Source organism: Tachyglossus aculeatus, chromosome 9, assembly GCF_015852505.1.
Source record: "Tachyglossus aculeatus isolate mTacAcu1 chromosome 9, mTacAcu1.pri, whole genome shotgun sequence".
Taxonomy (NCBI): domain Eukaryota; kingdom Metazoa; phylum Chordata; class Mammalia; order Monotremata; family Tachyglossidae; genus Tachyglossus; species Tachyglossus aculeatus.
In genome coordinates this window covers 49,704,739-49,728,980 of record NC_052074.1, presented here as the reverse complement: position 1 = coordinate 49,728,980, position 24,242 = coordinate 49,704,739, and the positions used below count along the sequence as shown (strand labels likewise).

The 24,242-nt window shown below is 41.3% G+C and overlaps 1 protein-coding gene across 6 annotated transcripts in view; it reads left to right on the top strand.

Moving 5' to 3' along the window:
* KCNH7 (potassium voltage-gated channel subfamily H member 7) overlaps positions 1-24,242 on the top strand; it is a 318,392-nt gene that overhangs the window by 75,516 nt on the left and 218,634 nt on the right. Inside the window, exon 1 of one of the 6 annotated variants that reach the window (XM_038751860.1) lies at positions 18,468-18,541. The exons of the other annotated variants lie outside the window; for them this stretch is intronic. Coding sequence (XP_038607788.1) covers positions 18,499-18,541 — 43 coding nt within the window. The 5' untranslated portion in view covers positions 18,468-18,498. Of the gene's footprint in view, positions 1-18,467; positions 18,542-24,242 lie in introns of those variants that run through there. 6 annotated transcript variants of the gene reach the window in all.

Here is a 24,242-nt window from a genome sequence, read left to right as displayed (position 1 = left end):
GGTTTGCATAATTGACCTGGTCTCCGCTGGAATCAACAGCACACATGGTTGGTTGGTTCATTAGTCTAGTCTGTGGCTGTGGAATGGAACATTTCTGTGGTTTCTCCCACAGGAGCAGGTCCTGCAACCCATTTATACACATATGAGGCACTCACATCGACCGTAGCAGTTGTTGAGGTCTTAAACTGAGGGATATCCCAGAATCAAACTGTGGCTCCAGACCCTAGTGTGGACCAGTGGACCCTCTTTGCAACCTGTCAGCTTCAGGAAAGAGACAGGGAGCGTTCTAATGGGATTTAAATTGACTGTGGTTTGGGTAGGTGTTATGGAAACCTGTGGCACCATTTGGAGGTCTCGTCCCTGGAAAATGCTTTACTCATCATGTTAGGATCTCTTTAGGATGTTCTTCCCTGTCCACCAAAGTATATAAAGTTTCTCAGTTTGGGCAGAGTGATCACGGGAGAGTGTTTGAAAGGGTGGCATAAGCGGGAAAGGGTCAGAGACACCCGGGTGTCTAGTCTCAGCTTTGACGCTTGTCTGCTCAGGCAAGTCACTTAACCTCTCCATCTCAATCCTCATCTGTAAAATGGGGATGGTAATAACCACCTCTTCCTTCCCCCATTGGATTGTAAGAAGGGAACCTGCTTCAGGCTTCTCTGTTATACCCTCCCAAAGACTTAATGCAGTGCATTGCCCCAAGTGGGTGCTCAATAACAGCTATTACTACTATCAATCTTTATAGGGATGTTTTGAGGATAAAATGAGAGCACTGGTGTAGAAAAAAAATCAAAGCCCCAAGCGACATAAAAAGCTGCTAGACTGTAAACTTCTTGAAGGCAGGGATCGTGCCTACCCACTCTACTGTACTCTCCCAGGTGTACTAAATACAGTGTTCTGCACAAAGTGCTCAAATACCATCAGTTGATTGGTGGTACCTGAACAACAGAGCTGCTCACTCTGGAATTGGAAGTTTGTATTCTGGGCCCCTTTGGACTGTACTGTTTCTCCTGTGATGCACATGGGGCAAAGTTTTACCTATGAGGTTGTAAACTCCCTGTGGGCAGGGAGTGTGTGCTTTTACTTCCATTGTCTTATTGCATTCAGGGGACACTCAGTAAATACCAGTACTATTACTACTACTAGCTCAAGCTCCAGAATCTATTTCAATCAAATTAACTTTTGACAGGAACATCTGAAATGAACTATTCAGTCATTTTAATCTTCAGCTATTTCTCTGCCTAAAGGTTAAATGAAAAGATCCACAAAGCAGAAAGTGGAATAAGTAAATCCAGTATTTCTTGGCTGTGGTGGTTTCTTCCTAACCCAAGACCTAACACAAGTAAAACAAAATCACCTCAATTGAAGTCTAATTAGATCTGTCAGGGAAAAGTCTGTGAAGTGGTAATGAGTAGCTTACCTCCATAGAGAAGATTCTTTTAAGAGAAAATAATTTAGGAAGAGATCGTTTTCACAGGGTAACAGTTCCTTACTTTTAATGTATTACATGCCATGGTGCTCAATGCAAATTTCCAATATAATATTACCTAAATAGGTTTCAGAATAGTGAGTTGCGTATAGGACATATGGGGTAGCATTCATTTTTAAATTAAGTTGAATCTACATTTTTTTGTGTGATACAGACCTGGGGATGCTTTCGAAAGAAACACTACTCATGAAAATATGGCTGAAATAAAATCATTTTTATATACCTTTTTTTATTAAAGGCCTTTTTTTTTACAAGTTTGTGGTGAAGGTGCACCGTCATGCTTAATGGAACAGACTTGGGGATACTTCTGAAAGAAAGCTCTAACTCGGTTTGTATTTGATATCTGAATGTGTGGGTGCAATTTTATTTCAAAGGTAATGAGGTCTTTAATGGCTTGGACTATATTTAGTAGCATTTCAAGAAAAACTTTCCAGAGTTGCCAACTCACAATTTCCACCCAAGGATTTTTTTTATACTAAAAATGTTGAATGATGACCCTTATAGGTTGATTGATCTTGACAGCGACAAAATCCACCTTCAGAAAGAGTGTGGATACGCACTTCAAATTAAGAAAAGTCTGGAATTATATTTTGAAACTATACGTTATTGCACATATAGTAGTGAATATAGTAAACAGCTAGATACAAGTCTGTGAACATTTCTGTATCATTCATGATCATCAGTCCTTTATTGAGTGATTACTGTATGCAGAGCACTGTACTAAAGCTCCTGAGAGACTACAGTATTACAGAGTTAGTAGAATCATTCCCTGCCCACAAAGGGATTACAGTCTAGAGTGGGAGGCACATCAATATACATAAATTATGGATTTGTGTATAGAGTGCTGTGGAGCTGAGGGAGGGATTAACAAAGGGTGCAAATCCAAGTGCAAGGGAGTGGAAGAAGAGGAAATGAAGGCTTAATCAAGGAAGGCCTCTTGGAGGAGTTGTGCTTTTAATAAGGCTTTGAAAGTGGGGAGAGTGAACATCTGTTGGGCATGAAGAGGGAGGGCTTTCCAGGTCAGCGGCAGGCTGTGGACAAGGAGTCAGCAGTGAGGTAGATGAGATCGAGGTACAGTGAGTATGTTGGCTTTAGATGAGTGACATGTGTGGGCTGGGTTGTAATAGAAAATCAGGGTGGTAAGGTAGGAGGTTGATTAAGTACTTTTAAAGCCTATGGTAAGGAGTTTCTGTTTGATGCGGAGGTGGATGGGCAACCAGTGGAGGTTGTCAAGAAGTGAGGAAAAATGAACTGAATAGCTCTGTAGAAATGTGATCCGGGCAGCAGAGTGAAGTATGGCCTGGAGTGGGGAGAGACAAGAGGCAGGGAGGTCAGCAAGGTTGCTGATGCAGTAAGGCACCATAAAATAACTGCTTGGATTGTCATGGTAGCAGTTTGGATGGAGAAGAAAGGGCGGACTTTAGTGATACAGTGAAGGTTGAACGACAGGATTTGATGATAGACTGAAGATGTGTGTTGAATGGCGAGTAAAAAGAGCATGTGTCTGGGAGTCAGAGGACCTGGGTTCTAATCCTGCCTCTGGCACTTGTCTGCTGTATGACCTTGAGCAAGTCCCTTAACTCCTCTGTGTCTCAGTTACTTCATTGGTAAAATGGGGATCCAGCCTTTGAGCCAGCCCCACATGGGACGGCATGACTTAATGGAAAGGGCACTGGTCTAGGAGTCAGAAGGTCATGGATTCTAATCGCAGCTCTGCCACTTGTCTGCTGTGTGACCTTGAGGAAGTCACTTAACTTCTCTGTGCCTGTTACCTCATCTGTAAAATGGGATTGCGACTATGAGCCCTTTGTGGGACAGGGTCTGTGTCCAACTCAGTTTGCTTGTATCCACCCCAAAGCTTAGTACAGTGCTTGGCGTGTAGTAAGCGCTTAACAAATACCATAATAATAATAATTATTATTATTACAACATGATTAGCTTGGGTCTGCCCCAGAGCTTGGAAGAGTGCCTGGCATATAATGCATGCTTAACAAAATCTGAAGTGGTTTATCTGGTTTTGCTTAAAGCGTAACTAATAAAGTAAGGAGAAAACGACTATCAAATGTTAAGCTTAGTATTGATGATGGGATAATATCAGTAGTGACCTTGCACTTCAAGAAAGGTAAAATTAAAATAAATTGAAATGTTCTGAATGTTTGTGAGCTCATTATTGGCAGGGAAAGAGTCTTCTATGTCTGTTGTATTGTACTCTCCCAAGGGCTTAGTACAATACTTTGCACATTGTAAGAGCTCAATAAATGATTGCTTCTAAAGTTTCCAATAGTGGTTATTTACTTTGTTGTTAACCCAGTGCTTTTTTTGTTGTTTTAAGAGACGAATACTGCCTTGAAAATCAAAGTTTATAAGTACACTTAATGCAAACAAAATCCAGAGAAATTTTTCTATCATTGAAAGAGCTTGTACAAATATTAATGTGTGATACTTTGGTTTTATCAACCTAAAGAGACACTTCTGACTGATGTAACTTTTACCTTCTCAGAAGAATAATAGCATTGGGGCATACATTTAGTAAACTGAGGTCATCCTTTAGGAGAGTGGCAAAGTATATAAGCAAGTAATATTGTAATTATCAACTTTTCATGGCATGCATTACATTTGGAAGAGGACACACTTGTTGCTTAGGAAGATGTCAGTTAGAATATGGGTCATCATCATTTCTGTAATCCAAATAAAAAAAAAAGCTGTTCAATGACAGTCAGTTTAATTCTTTGGACAGACTTGTTTTTAAAAGTTTCATCTAACCCTTTACATTTTTGTAAAGACACTACTGTCTCAAGCATCTTCTGAGGCTAGACTTCATTAAAATATTCACAGCAGTGGCATTATTTTTAAACTTGGACAACTCTGTGTCTTTAGAGATGTGCAAAAGTCACCAATCACTTCTAATTCTTAAAGTGAAAGTAGAGGAATTCAAAATATGGTATAATGGTACCATATAGTACCATTACTTATAGTTATAGTGCTTATAGTTATCATTGCCATTAGTTATGTGTCAGTAACCATTAGCAACAGGAAACTTTACGTCACTTCCCCCAGTTCTCAGAATTAGAAACAAAAACATCCAGAACCTGTAGCATTCTCAGCTTTGATTTGATTGGTGTTTTGGAAACAGAATATCTGGAGTTTATTCTTCCAAATGTTCTTTGGAGCATTCATCTCATTGGTTAGTGTAGACAAGTAGTACTCCTCCACTCCTTCACCATAAGATAAACATGTGGCAGGGTTTCTTTGCCACTGCAAAGGGGAGAATGATGGTACAATTGCTACCTTTGCTCCCTTGGAGAAGTGCTAAAGAGAAGAAAGAAGAAAATTAGGTAATGGAAAATGATGTGGGTAGATACTGTACACACTAAGTCTTGGTGTGCAGGGACATGTATCTACCAATTCTTGCACTGTACTTTCCCAAGTACTTAGTACAGTGTTCTGAACACAGTAAGCGCTCAATGAATACCATTGATTGATGAAGAAAGGTGCAAGAAAGAAGAGCAGGATGGTAACTATATTCTCACTGGAAAGCCACTACCACTGTCAAAGGCTGCTAAAGGGTTTTGTACTTTGTGCAGGGCAGTGCGGGTGGGGATAGAGTGGGAGAGAGAGATATGAAGCATCAGCCCACCAACAACAGAAGAGTTGGGGAGCGTGGAAAAGAAGTATATCACTCAAAGGTATTGATTGGGAACTTATTTACTTATTTATTTTACTTGTACATATCTATTCTATTTATTTTATTTTGTTAATATGTTTGGTTTTGTTCTCTGTCTCCCCCTTCTAAACTGTGAGCCCACTGTTGGGTAGGGACCATCTCTATATGTTGCCAACTTGTACTTCCCAAGCGCTTAGTACAGTGCTCTGCACACAGTAAGCGCTCAACAAATACGATTGATTGATTGATTGGTCAGGATCTGCCTAGAGTTCCCTGTCTTTTAATGTCAGCCAGCCCCCAGGAACTGCAGCTCCTCCCTGACTCCATGTTGGTGGGCATACTGCCAGCCTGACATTTTTCTTTTACCTGAATTCCAGTTTCCTTCCAATCCTGCTTCAATTCCTTGCACTTAATCCCGCTGAGGACTTCAGGGTGTTTCCCAGAGCTCAAGGAGGCTAGCAGCATGGGGACAAGAGAGTGCGGAGGGGAGGGAGGATGGGATGACCTCAGTTGTAGACTGTGAGCCCACTGATGGGTAGGGACCGTCTCTATATGTTGCCAACTTGTACTTCCCAAGCACGTAGTACAGTGCCCTGCACACAGTAAGCGCTTAATAAATACGATTGAATGAATTGTGAATCATGTGCATTTCTCAGCCAATCAAGAGTGATTTCTTTGTGGTCACAATTGTGTGAATTAGTTGTACTTTGGTAGAAAGGTGGGTCCCTTATTGCCCCGCCTTTCAGTGGATCTTGCAGGTGAAGTTCTATCCTGGCAGTGAGCCCGTTGTTGGATAGGGACCGTCTCTATATGTTGCCGAACTGTACTTTCCAAGCACTTACTACAGTGCTCTGCACACAGTAAGTGCTCAATAAATACGATTGAATGAGTGAATGAATGACAGTACTGAGCTTCCTCATTGGTGCCTTTGGACCAATAAAATGCCGCTAAGAATGCACACAAGCATTCAAATACCTTGTGAAATATGCCCCATTTTATGCCTAAATTTTAATTAGCCATGAAAACCCGATGAAATTAAATTCTATTTCAACGAACATAATTCCTTCAGTTTCTCTTCAGGAGCATGGGCGACTTCCCCTGGAGATTATTTTGAAGAGTGAATAATAAAATGGAAGTAGACTTTGAAATTTAACAATTTACAGGGTTTTTTCAATCTTTGCCTCTTTATACCGTTTTTACATTATTGATCCATTATGTGCCTGTTAACCAACCCTCTGCCCTGCTTATTCTTTGCTTGTAAGAGTCCATTGATGGATAAGGACCATGTCTAATGCTCATCCATATGGCTTTTTTCCAACACAGTTCAGTGCTGTAGCAAACAGTAGGTGCTTAATAAATACTGTTAATACTATTATAGGCTGTTCCATAAATACAAAGAAATGTTAAAGCATTTAGGTGGTAGGGTGACTCATTCTTAAGTGAATAAACACTGAATAGAGTAGTGACCTCAGGGCTTTCATTGGACAAGAAAACGTGGTGAAAGCGTGGTTGCTAGGTACTTCACCACTACCCTCCAAAAAAAAAAACCCACAAAACCTCTCTTTTCTACCTCTGCATGACCTAGTCTGTCTAAAGTGCCACACTTTGCTCTGCATGTGGCTTTAATGGCACACTTAGCTTTTATCCTCAAACAACCTAGGAATGGAAGTAAGTTTCAAACTCTGTTGTTAAGAGTAAAGCAGAATACTACCCTATAAAGCTCCAGATCAGCAGTAGCAGGAGTAGCAAAGAATAATGTGTCAGAAGTTGGTGTTCAAAGGCTGTATAAAAGAGTGATCATTTTTTAGTAGTTCTAGTTATTTAGCCTCTTTTCTAGGTAGATCATTGCAGAGATTCTCAATTTTAATTTCGGCATATATGTTGGCAAATTATATGTGCAGTGTAAAAACCTGTCATTTTCCAGTTGCTTTCACTGAAAGCCTATTTTACTGTTGTCTGCCACAATTTCCTTCTGAAAAATGTAGTTGGGAATCTTGAATTTCGAGCTTGACAATTTTTTTTCTAGTCTTCAGTTCTATTATGTGATTCTATTATGATTTTAGAAGTTTGGAAACATCCTTCTTTCCATTCTTTTTGGTGGGCTCTTTTCTATACTCATTTAAAAAATTAAGATATACAAAAAGGACACACTAGGTGGATTTTTATTTTTGGATCAAGCCTATTTTTCCCCTCATTTAAACAAACACCTTGTGTTTTGTTAGAATTAAGCACTTCAAACATAAACTCCCCATTCTTGATCTTTCTTCCTTTGAGAAATTCCATGGGAAACTGTCCTAGGAGAGGTGTCAGAAATAGCCAGGAAATCATGTCATTCAATTTGCAATTTGTGACTTTTCTCTAGCACCAGCAGATGGTGCAACCTAGAGTGACATGATTCTGTGCTTATTTTTATTGGCAATCACCAAGTTTCCAGTATTTAAAACATCATTCAAATATCAGCCAGTGCCTCCTTACATGTCAATGGACCACAAGAGGCAATATCTCCACCATTTTACTATTGACTGAAAGCAAGTAATTTAGGAGGGACATAAGCTAGCCTTATGTTTTTGTTAATAGTCTGGAATTATTGATATTTTATAAAAGGCTCCCAAGTTTTATCTTTGCTCTCTCTGCTTAGAACTGGCATTTCCACGGTTGATGTTTCTTTTGGGATATTCTTAAATCCTTCTGTAAAACATATGGAATCTCTTTTGTTCACCAGAAATGAGGATAATTTGATTAATGTAATGAAAGGAAGCAAAATTAAATTATCTTTATGATCTCACACAAATCAGAGAACAAGTGCCCTAGTAGTCACTATTGGCTTGTTCCTCAGCTTCTGGAATGTAGTTTTGGACTATATTATCTCATTCATAAAACAACCTCAAGGAGCTTGCAGTTGTAATTTGTGTGTATGGAAAAAGCTCAATGCAGCTCATTAACTGACCTATAAAGGGCAAGCAAAAAAACCTCCAAAACCCCACGACTCTATTAAGATCTTTATATATTCTGACCTATCAAAAGTGTATTGGACAGTTTCTAATCTCAGACTGTGTTAGCCCAGCCCATATGCTTCGCTCCTCTAACTCTCTGTGCCTGAATCTCATATATATTGTCACCAATCCCTTTCCCACATCCCCCTCTGGCCTGGAGCTTTCTCCCCATCCACATACACCAAACCACCACTCTTCTCACCTTCAAAACCTCACTAAGATCTCATTAAGGTCTCAGCTCCTCCAAGAGGGTCTCTCTCAGTCAAGCCCTCTCTTCCCCGGCTCCGTTTCCCTTCTGCATTGTTTATGCACCTGAATCTGTGCCCTTGAGCATTTGGTGTTCACCCCAAAGCACTTGTGTATATATCTATAAATTATATATATTAATGTCTGCCTCTCTAGACTGTAAGGTCTTTCTGGAAAGGAAATGTGTCTACCAAGTCTCCTGTATTTTACTTTCCCAAGCTGTTAATAAAGTACTCTGCACATAATAAGGCCTTAATAAATACCACTGATTGTTAGTGTAGTATTTCCCCGTTCTAATGAAGAGCACTACACAGTAGTCAAAACTGTGCCTAAAGAAAGCTGATATCTTAAACAAGTTGAAGTAACAATAGTAAAGTTTTGGATACATTATAACACTAATTACAAAGGGATGTCTTTTCATAAGAATATTTTTGAAAGCATAATTTGAATTTCTTTTAAAAATAATTTGTGAGATGGTTTGCTTTTGATTAAATCCTTTGTTAGGAATCTCATCCTTGATCTTTGATATAAAAGTTACTTGCAATTTTTACTTTGATCACTCTGTTAACATCAATCAATGGATTTTTTTTTGCCAGTTTTTATTTTTTGTCAGAAAACCACTGTTCCTTTATGTACTGCAGGATAATTCCTCTCACATAAAGAGACAGAAAATGCCTGGGAAAGAAGGCGGCGAAGACAGTTTGCTGTTTATCAGAGATTTGGGATTTCTCTGTCGACCTGCTTTACAGAAAGCCTAAGGATTTTATGGGAACATTTGAGAATGATATTGAGTGAGATTTGTAGTTTTACATTTGCAGAGAATTAACTTGTTAACTACCCTGGGAGGAAGGGAAGTGTAGGCTGGGAAGCCTCATTCCTAATTGGCAAGCACAGACTGTGTCTGTATTTCTCTAATTGCCATTAACATGCAACTTGTTTGTAGGAAAATCTCTCTTGATGCCAAGATTTCATCGGACAAAATTGAATTGTGAAAACCTGCTTCAATCTATTGCTTCACCAATTTAATGCTTTTTAATACGCCCGTTGGCTTGAGATGGGAACCTATATTTGGAGATGGTAACTCCTAGGGAAACCTACTATCCAAATGGCATTTGAGTGCTTACTTTGTTCAGAGTACTGTACTAAGGGCTTGTGGGGATGCAGTACAGTTGATAGGCACAGCCCCACCCTCAAAGAGCTTACAGTCTAATGGATAATGGCATACCACCTTCTTTCCTCCTCTCAGCTTCCTGTTCTCACCCTTAGAATCTTCCTGTTTTTTCTTGTCACCTGTACCCCTCTAGCTTTTGAAAGAAGCAACTGTTGTGAACTTGCCTCCCAGCAGAAGCTGTTGCTGCTGCAGAAGGCCCCTTTTTTATTAGGAAGGAGAGAATGTTTATTGCTTGTTGCATTTAAAATCTATTAACGCCTTATAGAGTGGAGGACTGATGTTTAGCTTCTCTGATATTTGAGTTATATTGTTTTCTTCGGCAGAAAATCCCCTATAAGCTTTCTTGGCTTTAAAGAGCTCCAAAAATCAGTGTTTTGATTATATTAAAAAAAATCTACCAAAGGAAACCCTTTTAATGAGTTTGGTGTATAAGAAGACCTGACGTTCTGTGTTAAGAATTGCTTATTCTTGGCCCCATTCCCATTATCACCTTCTTTTTATTAGTACCTGTTTTGGAATTAAGACTCTTAAAGTGAGCCTAGGAAGGGAGGACACTCAGCAAGACACAATAGACCCCAAGAGCTGTGACCGAGGAGTTGCTGTGTTTACCCGGAGACAACCAACAGTACCCTTGGGGAACCAGTCTGGGGTTCTTAGACGTTTGACCATCAGTAAGCAAAGTCCATTGCTTGTTATCCAATAAACATCCCTAGCAGCTGGGAAACATTAGCTGCACCCAGGGTCTGAGAGATTAGACAAGCAGAAATGGCCTGCTGACTACTGGTTAGGGAGGCCCTGCTTTGGAAGAGTTATGTAGGCCAAGTGTCATAGAGTTTGATAGTTATGCCCATTCTGAAATGAGACTGAGTGAAGGGATCAGCTTTTTGTGAATGGGACTGGAGAAAGGATTTCCAGAGGAGCATCGGGAGTGAAAAAAACGATTGAGAAGCAAGGAGGGGCAGAGAGAGAGAGAGAGAGACTGCATTAATACAGAGTCAAGGCCAACATAGGGGATGTAGAACAAAGATTAGCCACCTTCTGTTCACCTTCCTTATCCTCCACCTCCTTTTGCTCTCACCACATCCTTTCACTTTCTGTAAAACTACTTCTCTGGCCTCTCAGCTACTTGCATCTTGTCTTCTGGCCGCTAATATGTTGCTTGATTGTGATTTTACCAAGCACTTCCTATCTACCCAGTACCATGCTCGATACAAGAAAATCAAATTGGATACAGTCCTTGTCTCACACATGGGGCTCACTGTCTAAAGGGGGAAAGATCAGGTCTTCCATCCCCATTTTGCAGATGAAGTAACTGAGATACAGAGAGTTAAATGACTTACCCAAGGTCACACAGCAAGGAAGTGGCAGACTGTGAGTCCCAAGTGGGACTTGGACTGTGTCCAACCGGATTATCTTTGTATCTACCCAGTGCTTAACACATAGAAAGTGCTTAACAAATACCATAAAAAATGCAAACCCGTTATTAGTAACTTTAAAAATAGTTCATTAATAAGGGGTTGTATTCAAGTTTAATAAAGTTTAACAGAGTAAGGGAAACAGTTTTTCCTTAAATCTTGGATTTTCAGATTCTGTGCCTAATTCCCTTATTCTGTCAGGTTGAAATTAAAAAATGCTTTGCGCCTACAAAGCAGTTTAAGGATCACCAATTAACCAACAACAGAGTTGGTAGATACTTCCCTTGCTTACAGGAGCTTACAGTCTAGAGGGGGAGATAAACATTAAAATAAAATTATGGGTTTGGGTTGTATTCCATTGGGGGTTTCAGGCAGTTTGGCACCTTTCAGTCAATCAATCAGTGATATTTATTGAGCACTTCCTACGTGCAGATCACTGTACTAAGCGTTTGGGAGAGTACAATACGACAGAATTAGCAGACATGCTCCCTGACCATGAAGAGTGTACAGTCCCAAGATTAGTGGCCACAAGTTCCTGCTTCCTGGGAAACAACATCCACATCGCTGAGGGCAATTTTGGGTGCCTCCATGAAGGTCAGTGAACAACTGAAATCCTTATTGATGCCCCCAAAATTGCCCGAGTCTCCTGGACTGGAGCTCTCTTGGCCCAGAGCAGATGGCTATGGTGGATGGAGATATCCAGACCAGTCTTGGACAGATGTACTATTTCCAGTAACCCTGAGTCCAGAGGGTCCATTTACCTGATAACCTAAGACAAGAAGTCCTCAGTGATGGTAGCTAATTGTCAGACCATATGCATCCTCCCAGATTTGCCATCCCTTCCATATGACATATGACACCCCCTAAGCTCCCTCCTACTTTTCCAATACCCAACAGAATTACCCCATCAAGGCATTTATAAATATCCCTGAAGCCTCAGTTTTCATTCAAACCAGAAGCAAAGTCAGCTATGAAAATATAGCAAGGCATGTACAAAATGAAATGGTCTAGGAGCACAAATTGGAGTACAAAATATTGATTATTACACTTTCTTCTGGCAATTGAGAGCTTTTCCTGTGTTCCTTTCCTTTAGCCTCTCTCAAACTCTCAACTCTACTGTTCGATCAATTGGGAGGTCTCTGCTTAAGAAAAGCCATCTCCCTTATGGCTGTCATTTCTGGGATCCAGTATGATACACACAGTGAAGTAAAAGGCCACATACTTGTGTTTATCTTCAAGCTTTGAGGGCAGTTATCATAGGATGAGAAGGCCCTTTCCAAGAATCTTTGTATTACAGGCACTCTTTTTTGACTTTGGGCCTGTAAGTAGAGATTAGGGGAGTAAAAATGAAAGGGCATGAGCTTTTTAAGGAAGATGGCCTATTTTGCATTTTGACCTCCATTTTAGGTAGTGCAAGCCCTCTGGGCTGAATATATTCCTAAAGCAATAATCTAGATGTCATCTCTGTGCTCTGTGTGCCTGCAGAGACTTGGACCATTATTATTTTTTGAGCAATCTTTCACCCAGGTTGCTATTGTCACCATTAATCTCCTGGCACATTGCTTGGCATGCAAGCAGTCATGTCCCTGGACAGCACTGCCTTGGAAAAATGGAAAAAGAAGTAACCCTTGGCCTCTTGGGACTCTGCGCTATACATTACATAACACTTTTCAATGTTGGCTATTCTGCAAAATTTCTGTTCAGACTAGTACTTCCTGAAGACTGGAACTAGAGTAGCACTCACTGAACAGAGTGGATAGAGTCTTTCTTCAGATAGCGGCTGAATCTTGCTAGAGATAGGATTCGCTGATGGGACCCTCTGAATGCCAAGCTCTTTAACTTTCTAACTACGGTCAACAGAGTCAGGGAGAGTTACTGAAGCAAAAGGTAACAGAGAAGGTGGGTCAAAGATCCCTAGCAATAAGGTGACCAGCAGCCCAATTTTGACAGGGTAATCCAGTCACACAGAGGACAGGTCATTCTGAAGAAAGTATATCTATGGAGTCGCTATGAATCGGAAATGACTCGCATTAATAATAATAATCAGTCACTCAACTGTTTGGCTCCTTCCCATCTCCATCTGTTCTTCCAAGTGCTCCCAGCACTCCTGAACTTCACTGTTTACAGTGAAAAGGTCTGGGCAGTATGCTTTCCCTCAAAATTCTCTTTTGCAACTCTGTGGAGGGAAAGGGCCACCGTGGGTTATTTAATATTAGGAGAAGACTCCGTTTGTATTTTGCAGCAAAGGGCTAGAGAGCTAGTTGAGACTAGAAAACCCTAGGCAACATGGTCTAGAAGAAAGAGCTTTAGGCTGGGAGTCAGGAGATCCGGGTTCTAGTTCCCACTCTGCCACTTGATTTTAAGTTGTACCCAACAGGTGGAGTTGATGCTTTAAAATTTGCATATGATGACTGATTTCCACTGCTGGAGTCCTCAGTTTAGTCAAATTTTGTTGTCATGTTGGCACTGCATTAACTGTCCATTTCCAATTGACCTATCAGTTTTCACTATTCAGTCCTCTAATTCTCAATTCATACATCATTGGACATGCCCAGGATATGCCCAGGAACAGTATTCAGGGACAGCATTCTGCTGTGTGTGATTTTTTCCATGTGCAGGCTGATTCATCATCTCAGTGCCTGAGAAGACGCTCAAATGTCATAGATGATCAAAATGACTGGTCTTTTCCAGGCTAGCCGTAAGATCCTAGTGCTTTACTGATTCTGAAAAGCAATTCCTAATCACCTACATGTCATTTTGGATGTGTGCTCTCAGAGCACAATCCTTTTAGGTGCATTAAGGAGCACCTATATGAGTGATTCAGGGACTTTCAATGACACTGTTAGCTTGTTGAAGTTGATTGAATTCATCAGAGGTTCAGAATCAAGTTCTGACATCAACATCCATATTCTTTGCTCATGTTGCTAACAGCTAAGAATATCAAGGAACTAGGCACAATGAAAAATGAAGCAAGACTTTTCTTTTGTATAGGATTTCCAAGTGAATACACACAATATACTGCACCTGGTAACTTATGCATAGACTAAACCATATTTCATCACATACATCGTGTTAATATTTGTGAAAATTGTGTAAGGAACTGTGGGGTATTCTACACTGCTCTGGGGATGTGATTTCAACAGCTTATAGAATTTCTTTCAGTTCCCACTAGAACATCTATATAGCTGTTGGTAGGGAGTTCATTAAATTACTGAAAGCAGCATAGCCCACTGGATAAAGCAAGGGCCTGGAGCCAGAAGGATGTGGGTTTTGATCCTGACTCTGCCACTTGTCTGCTCTGTGATTTTGGGCAATTCATTTAACTTCTCTGTGCCTCAGTTACCTCATCTGTAAAATGGGGAGTAAGACTGTGAGCCCCATGTAGGGCATGGACTGTATCCTGATTAGCTTGAATCTATCCCAGTGCCTGGCACATAGTAAGCACTTAATAAATAGCCTAAAACAGTGCAGACTCAAATCCGATGTGCCATTCTAACATTGTGTTATGGTATACATTGTTTAGACTTACTGACCTGAACTGCAAGAAACTATCCAATTAAGGACTCTCATTGTCCCAATGTAGTGTTAAAGCAGATTTAACCACACTGTGGATGAGACTTGAGACCCACATCAAATAAGGGATTTTAAATTAAAATTCACTTATTGAAAAACCCTTCCAAGGACATGTGGTAGTATATTACAGGTTTGATAGTCAGTAAAGAAGCAGCTTAAACTATGTTCTTATCAATGGAACTTCAGGAAAACTGCATCAAAAAAGGCCTATCACTTCAAATGTTTCTTTTGGTTTTAAAAATTAAATTAAAACATCCCAAACCAACTGTCAGACAGTGCTTCCAGCTGGAGCATTCATAATGTGATAAAATTAGAATGCTGACAGGGAAACACATTGTAGACAAAAGCCCTTGATTTGAAAGTCAGACTTCACATTTCCACAAAGCCGATAATTTCAGCTTAGCGTCTGCTCTAGGGTACCCACACAGCCTGGCTTTCCTGTGACAGCCAAATACTCTGCTAAAGCAAAAACCTTCGGTGTCTTATTACACTTGAGGCAGACAGGATTGAGGACGCATTGATGATCACCAAGCCTGCTGCAGTTTGGACACATTATTCATAATTGTGAGCCTTGCGAAGCTTAATTAAAGTCCACAGCGATCTTTTAACTGAGAAAAACATTCAAGATCCAAGAAGTGTTAGGAGAATAAATGGGATTAAATAAGTCAGCCAACTCTGGAAAAACTAGTCAGCAAGGAATTGAATTATAGTTGATCATAAAATGTGATGAGCAGAACCCTCTGTCAATGAACTAGAAATCCTTGGGGTTCACGTGAAGTATTTCATTCTGGAGGGTTACTCAAGTGCCTGGGAAACTGAGATGAACTATGGCACCCGCCTCCATGATAGACCTTCACCCACCTCTGAAATGCATTGCTTGTTTAATTTGAAGGAGTATCACAATTCTAACGCCGCCTGACGGACCTTACACCATTTGCACTAGGGTTCTTCCCCAGCAAGACTTTCATCCTCACATAGAATTGCTTCTATTTGAATGCCAATAGGATCATAACCTAGAGGTCCCAAGCTTTGGACTCTTGTTTTGGGTGCATTCAATCTTCTGCAATTTACCCTCATATGGGACTCCCCTTTGCCCCTCCTTTTAGTTGTGATGGTTGTTAGAAAAATGACAGTGGAGGAAGGGTAAAAACTAGGGTGAAACAACAGCACCAAGACTCTGTAGTCATTACAGTATTTAAAAATAGAATTGAAACACATCAGTCTAGGTTTTTTTGGCTACCTTCCAGCCAAGGACTAGACAAAGAGTTGATAACTCTCAAGTTTCTCCCATCCCAGTGGTGGTAACACAACTGGTATTCTGCCCTCCTGGAAGATGGTTTAAAATTATTTATTTTAATTAGTAGTGCGAATGGGAAGCAAACCAAACTGGAAAGAAAGGCACCAATTATTAGCCTTAAATGGGAGCCAGAATATATAAGTACTGACCTAATGACATGAATTTATATGCCATGTCGTGTCAGTTTCCTATAATGTGTGTATTCACTAGGTGCTGTTCAGGAATTAAGGAACATTCTTCTAATGATGCCGAAAAAAAGGTGGCACATAGACAAACCACGACCATCCAGGCTTGTGCATTATTATGCACCTTAACCTAACTCTGTATAGCACATTTTCCTTAGTACAGCTTTTCAAAACTGCAACCCCCAGGCTTTAGGAGAACTCATGATTTGTGTTTTAAAAGCCTGAGTAATAGTTGGATTTTTGAATTTTTTCCCTCTGTTTCTACTAATGTAATCTATTTCTCAAATGTTTACAGAGCAATCCATTAGTTTGATGATTTACCATCTGATATTAGCTTGCATAATATTTTCTTGATATTTTAATTGGGTTATCAGAAGTGCTTAGAACACCATTTTCATTCCAATCAGTATTCTTGTGGTATTTCTTTTAATGGGTATGCTGAAGCTTGCCCTGAACCTCTTACCTGATACTTATTTCTCCATGTCAAATTAGAAAATGCAAATTCTGTGCATTTTATAGTAGACTTGTAGGTTGCCGAATCCCGTACATAGCATAATTCCAAAACCCTAAGGGATAATCTGTACGTCTTACTACTGATGGAGCTTACAGGTAATAAATCAGAGTGCCCATTTTGAAGACTCATTGCTTTTAGATTTGCCATAGAAAGAAATTTCTCCCTTGGATCTTTTTTTCTTTTACCCTTTATCGTTTTGCTAGCCATAATTTCATTGGCTAGAGGGAGACAAAACCAGAAGAACTAGCTATGTCTAAGTCCGCCCGCCTTTCATTGCCATGACTGGTCCCTGTCGAATGTAGCATGGGTCCTTTTCCTTTATAGAGAGCCACTAAGCTACAGTCAAGATTCACCAGAAAGGAAAGGCTAACTTAGCCCCCATGAGGCTTAAGTCAGCTTTTATACTGGTCACCTCTGATAGCCAATTTGACAGTGATCTAAAGAAAGCACCCAGAGAACGATTGCAACATAGCATTAGAGTTTCTCTCTACTGGTTCAAGGCCCAAGGAGGAACCTCAACTGTTTCAAAAATATACTTAATGAAGAATTCAGGCCCTTCCGAGCCCATGAATTATATTTTCCCCCTGCCTCTCTTGGCAGCTCTGCCCCTAGTGATATAAATTGTGATGAAATTTTGACATGTTTGGCAATGTTGCAGTAGGATTCTACATATTTCCACAAAGCTGTTAATTTACAAGTTTCATGCTATTATTTATTAAGATTGCTTGATAGATTTAGCACTGAGAAATGAGGAAATGATATATCATCAAATAGTGCCTGTTATTTTTAATTAGGTTTGATGAATAGCTATTGAGTATGGCAGTGCACTTGGACATAAAGGTAAATTCCATCTTCATTAATGAAAACATCTCCATAATGAAATACCAACACCCCTTCCCAGTGGTAAAAATAGAAGAGTTGCTCTGGTAACCCTATTATTGAACGCTAGCATGACATATATTATACACACTATTGGAGTTTGGAAGCTCTGGGACTGAAGTCTCAAGTATATTCTGAAGATTGACAGAATTTAGAGTATTCATATGCTGCTCATGCTCAGTTGTGAGCATTCTGAGAGCTGACCTGTTTGAATAAATGAGGGACCACTAAAATATACCAGTAGCCTGAAATTCTGCTTCTGTAGCGGTAGTGTCCTATTGCTTATATTTCTATTTTTGTCATTTTCATTAATGGGCTTTTTTGTGTTGGTTCATCTTTCCCTATACATTGGTCCCCACTCCTCTCCATGGATCATTTGATATTTTGAGCCCGGTGGGAACCAAGCATCCTGTGTATTTCTTAGTCATGTGTATTTTCCCAGGGTTTAGCCTAGTAGGAGTTAACAGTATAATTAATTACTACTAATACTCCTACTGCCTATCTATTTAGTCTCAAAATCAGCATCTTAAATCGGGCTCCTTTATTTTCAGAATTGTCAGTGAGGGTTGATTTGTCAATAAGAAGTGATTTTTAACTTTATTCTCATCTGTTTAGTTTCTCTGAACTGTAGCTGTAGGAGTTGGCCATTTTAGTTGAACTATCTTTTTATACTAAATGGGCTATGACCAATAGCAAGAGAAGCACAACACAGTCTTCCTAAACACTGTTCACAGCTCATTCATTCATTCAGTTGTATTTATTGAGTGCTTACTGTATGCAGAACACTGTACCAAGCGCTTGGGAAGTACAAGTTGGCAACATATAGACACGGTCCCTACCCAACAACAGGCTCACAGTCTAGAAGGGGTGTTGGTAATTGGTAATGCTCTTCATTTGGGAATCACTTTTCCCTCATTGGCTGCCTACAATGGGTGTGCTGCTGCCAGCATTTTCTCCTTCACCCCAATTCCACCCCAGTTGCTCCATACCAAACTTGATCTTTTTGTTTCTTTTATCGGATCAGTCATGGACTGTCATGAGAAAAATCAGATGGTGACTTGGGAGTTGGGAATAAATGAAGATGAAAGTCAAATGGCTTAGGCTTGTTCTCCCTCAGGGTAAGTCGAAATCACGTCAGATCATTATATTTTTAGTACTTATGAAGCACTTACTATGTGCCAAGGGCTGTAGTGAGCGCTGGGGTAGATAAAAGATAATCAGGTTGGATACAGTCCTTATCTGTCCTGGGGTCACAGTCTAGAGGAAAGTGAGGATAGGTTTAATCCCCATTTTACGGATGATGAAACTGTTGCAGTCGCAAAGTAATAATAATAATAATAATAATGGCATTTGTTAAGCGCTTACTATATGCAAACCACTGTTCTAAGCGCTGTGGGGGGATATAACGTGATCAGGTTGTCCCATGTGGGGCTCACAGTCAATCCCCATTTTACGGATGAGGTAACTGAGGCTCAGAGAAGTTAAGTGACTTGCCCAGGGTCACACAGCAGACATGTGGTGGAGCCAGGATTCAAACCCATGACCTCTGACTCCAAAACCCGTGCTCTTTCCACTGAGCCACACTGCTTCTCCTGCTAATGTGGCCAAAGTAAGAGACCTGGGCGTAGATTCCCTGTATCACCTCACCTCTAAATTGCAACACCTGAAAGAAAACAATACTACTGTTCCCAGAAGTTCTACAACATTCATTTGTATCATTCCTGGAACCTGAATGGTTAGGAATACAGAGCATTTACACTGGAAAGAGAAGTTGTCCATTTCAAAAGTCTTCATTTAAGTAGCTTGGGACAATGGATGGTCCCCTTGAGCCTCAATACATCATTATTTCCAGATGCCTGACACAGCTCAGTGAACTAGTCAAGTGCTGTTCCAGCTGATTTGCCGCTGTGCTTTCAGAAGATACCCAGACGTTCTGGCAAACAATTTTTAAGTTTGCAGTGGGTGGGTCATTGCTCCTGAGGATGAACAGTTTAAATGAACCCAAATTTGTTTACTGAGTGAACTGGCTGAAAGTTCTTCATGCACAATTAGGTGAAATTTTTGTGTAAGTAAGGAGCCTTGAATGCTTTGTGATTTTGGTTAAGGTCCAATGAGCACAAAGGAAAATGTGAACCTCCCAGTCAACAATCCAAGTCTCCTGAGTCTAACCGATCTGGACATGCTGAGATAAAAACCGTTCATGATGTGCAGCTTTCCCCTGCTCTGGTCAGTCCCATCATTCTGGAAAGTGCTAACATTCAAGCAGTCCCAGAGACAGGGGAAGTCTCTTTCTCAAACTGACATCCTTAACCCTCTCACAGCCACATTGCACCCCAAGTGCCTCAACACAAATGCTCATACACCTACACATCCCACCACATCCCTTCATTCATCTACCCCCTCCCTGCAGGCAGTGAGCATACATATCCACCAGTACGTGCTTGAGACACGGGTGAAGCAGAGTTGAGACGATGAGGGCATGTCGGATCCTCCATGTTTGAAACTGCTGCTATGACTTCCCATTCTGCTGACATCAAGATAACATTCACCACAGCAATTTGGTCATCGAGGAAAAAAGAAATCCTCTTTTTCATGTTAGCTTGGAGCCTGAGATTTCATCATCTTCAGTAAGATTTATTGAGCATCTTACTGTCTACAGAGCACTTTAATAAGCCCTTGAGAGTACCAAAGACACAATCCCTACCCTCAAGTGACAGTCTAGTGGGACAGAAAAGACATTTAAATAAACGATAGATTGGGAGTTCAAAGAGTATAAAGGATATGAATGTAAGTGCTATGGTGTGGAGAGGGGTGCTGTGGTAATTCAAGAACTGTGGTAATATAAGTGCAGAGAAGCTGAGGAGGCAGCTGGAGGTTATCCTGGGGGAAGGTAACAGAAGAGATGTAATCTCAGACTTTGAATATGGGATAGCTGTGGTATGTCATTACGCTAATGATTAGGCTGTTCTGCTTGAAGTGAAGTGGAATGGGCAGCTGTTGGGGGGTTTTTGGAAGTGGGGAGATGTGTATAATTTCATTTTAGAAAAGTGATCCAGGCAGCAGAATAAAAAATGGATCAGAAAGGAGAGAGGCTGGAGGGAAGAGATCAACAAGGAGGCTGATAGAGTAAATACTTGTAGAAATCGGAGTGGTGGCAATTTGGCTGGAGAAGAAGGGGTGGATTCTGGAAGTGCTGTGGAGGAATAACCCATATATGTGTGTGTGCGTGTGAACAATGTGCTATGAATCCTGGGGTCTTGGATCCTGGGTCTGCCACAGTGTCCCAGAAGCAAGACCTTTCTCGCCATGTAGCACTCACAGGTAGAGTTTAGATTAGCCTTTCAATTCAGTCTTCTAGACTGTGAGCCCACTGTTGGGTAGGGACCGTCTCTATATGTTGCCAACTTGTACTTCCCAAGCGCTTAGTACAGTGCTCTGCACACAGTAAGCGCTCAATAAATGTGATTGAATGAATGAATGAATGAATTGAAGGTTTTCCCCACCACAACCCTCAGGTTAGGGGTTTATGGTTTTTCACAGCCCTCTGGCTTTCTCCCTCTCTATTGTCCCTTTCTCTCTTGTCCAGGCAGGGGCAATGCTTGCCTGGGCATGCTGATGGAAAGTTCAGCTCAGTTCTTCATTTGGTATCTAGGTTGGGTCAGGCACCTGCCTAAGGGCATCTCTAGCCAGGCATGGTAATCTCACAGTGCTGCAAACCCAGGAGGTTGGGCTGATTTGGTGCCTTCCCCCTGTGTGCAGAGTCCTGGGGTTTGCTCTCTAGCTCCAGAAAGTTGCTGACCATTTTATTCCACGGTGAGTTGGGCCGGCTATCTGCTAGAAGCTCTGGACCAGAGGGGAGCAAAATCTGGAAGCAGCATTGTAGCCTCTGCCCCTTCCTCTTCCCTTCTTCTCTCCAGCTGCCTGGGGTGGGAGGAGACATTCAGCCGCTGCAAGAGCCAATGTGCCTGTCATCTCTACCCACACTTCTCCCTGCACTAAGTAAGCTCCTTTGGGAGGGGATGCAGTGGGGAGGAGAGGAGGAAAAGACAGCAGCATCTGAGACTGAACCTAAGGATTGGGTTGGGGGACTGAGCAGGACAAGGCTAGTGAAGATTCCAGGCGAGGTGAGGCTGAATACCCAGTAACTTGACCAGGACTGGATTCAGATGGTAAGAGAGTGAGGCAGCAGGCTGCTTCAGGGGCTCTGTCTTAAGGGAAGGGCCATGGGGCCCAGTATGTAGGGGGAAGGGAGTTCAAATGTGAATGTGTCCAGTCTCCAAAGTCCCTCTGCCCTAGAGCTCTGCTATAGTTTGTGCCTAGCAGGAACCTGGAAGGGGTTCACAATGTCCATGGGGCACGAGGGAGGTTGGGGGATGCTGGGGGAGGGAGGCGGAACACCCTCTCCTCACCTAGGAAAAATGCTTAAAGTCATGGGTTCTAATCCCGGCTCTGCCACTTGTCAGCTGTGTGACTTTAGGCAAATCACTTAACTTCTCTGTCTGTTACCTCATCTGGAAAATGGGGATTAAGACTGTGAACCCCATGTGGGACAACATGATTACCTTGTGTCTCCCCAGTGCTTAGAACAGTTCTTGTCACATACTAAGCGCTTAACAAATGCCATCATTATTATTAGTAGTAGTAGTAGTAGTGGTAGTAGTAATAGGTTTGGGCAGACTCAGGTGGATTGCCATTTGACAGTGTTTCATAACGAGAAGCATCATGGCTCAGTGGAAAGAGCCAGGGCTTTGGAGTCAGAGGTCATGGGTTTGAATCCCAGTTCCGCCACATGTCTGCTGTGTGACCTTGGGCAAGTCACTTCACTTCTTAGAGCCTCAGTTACCTCATCAGTAAAATGGGGATGAAGACTGTGAGCCCCACATGGGACAACCTGATCACCTTGTATACCCCCCAGCGCTTAGAACAGTGCTTTGCACACAGTAAGCGCTTAACAAATGCCATCATCATTATTATTATTATTATAACACTGAGTGAACGGCATAATGCACAAAATGAAATGACATCATCTAGAATGAGAAGAAATGGCAATTTCTTCCCTACCACAAAGAGGATCAGATGTCTAAAAGTCAGACCTGGCATGGCCTGTGTGTTGGGAAAGTTGGGTATGTGGTTGGGTGGTAGACCGAAGCCCAGGACAACCAAAGTGCAGAGTTCAAGGCTGTTGCCCAATCCATCCTCCCCTAAGGATGGCTTTGCCCATGCTCTCCTGGGTAGAGAAGAGACATATCTCTCTCAACAGCCCCTGAAGTCCCCTTTTCTACTGCACATTGGGGCTGCCATACGAACCGTGCTGAGGTTGTTGAAATGTGTGCAAGAGGCACAGCAGAGTCGATGATCACAGCACAGCAGGTTTTGGAGGAGCCTGCATCATTACTCTTTCCCTCTGTCTCACCTCCTCAGACAATGAGTTCCTCAGAGTTCTGTCTGCCTGTCAGTTGGACTGAGTGTAGCCTCGGCTTTGTCAATCCTGGGCAGGAACTACGCACCGACTCTTCCGTTGAGCCATCAGGAGCCGCCCCCACCCCATTCAGAGGGTGGAAAATGGGTTCCACAGTGGCCCGGAGAGTATATTACCCTCCCTAATTTCCGCAAAGTCATTCTTTGAAACGGCGATCACATCATTGCTTATCCGTGTGTTCTTGGTTCTGCTGTCGAAAATGTCCACTTTAATTCTCTGTGAAATATTGTACCTTGCTCAGGGATTCATTTTAAGTGAATCACGAAATGGAATAAAATGATTTTTATGAACCCAGCAGAGCAGATAGAGTAGTCCAGCTTTTCAAGATGATATTGTATATCTAAGGGTGATCTCTTATCCCACGTCTTCATGTTAATGGCGCCTTATGATATTGTTTTGAGCAGTATCCTCTTATCAATTCGCTGAACACTGAAATGTTAATCTCTAAAGAACATTCTAAAAGAGAGCAACCAATATTTAACTATTTTAATAAGCCAAACCACTGTCTTTAAGGATAGGAAAACAGATTTGTTTTAGCATGTACAGCCAGAAAAAAAAAGCTGTACTGAATGAGCAACAAAGTTTCCATTTTTTTCCGAAGCCTTTGACAGACTCAAAAAGGAAACAGATTTTTAAATGTTAAATAAAAAACTGAGAGCAACAGTTTTTAAACCTCTGACACAATCACTGGGAAACAGATTTTGTTAACTTCAAAGTGAAGCTGAAAAGGATCCTTATTTTTCTAAATACTCTGACAGAAAGCAATAGATATTTTAAAAAGACAATCCTCACAGACTTTGTTTTTCTCTAAACAAATTCCACCTGGCTTTTCTTCTTCAGGATTGAGGGGGCAGAATATGAGGGAGAAATGGGAGGACAGATCGTGCCCTGGTCTACAAAGAGTAGCCATTTACTTCAAAGGGTCTATAGATGTACCCATAGGAGAGAGCCAGAAACTGATATAAGGATCTGACACAGGGGTTCCAACCTGCAGGTTATTCAGTGCTATCCACTGGATGCCTTCTGCATGCAGCGCATTGTAGTAAACACTTGGGAAGGTCTGATAAAATCAGACATAATCCCTACCCTCAAGGTGTGTACTGTCTGTCCCTTAGAAATGAAGGCAGGCTGAGTAAAAGGCTATTTTATTCATTTATTTTTTTATGGTATTTGTTAGGCACTTACTATGTGCCAGGCAGTGTACTAAGCAGTGGGCTAGAGACTACTAAGGCTGGACATAGTCCCTGTTCCACAAGGGGCTCACAATCTTAATCCCCATTTTTCAAATGAGGTAACTGAGGCACAGAGAAAGTTAAGTGACTTGCCCAAGGTCACACAGT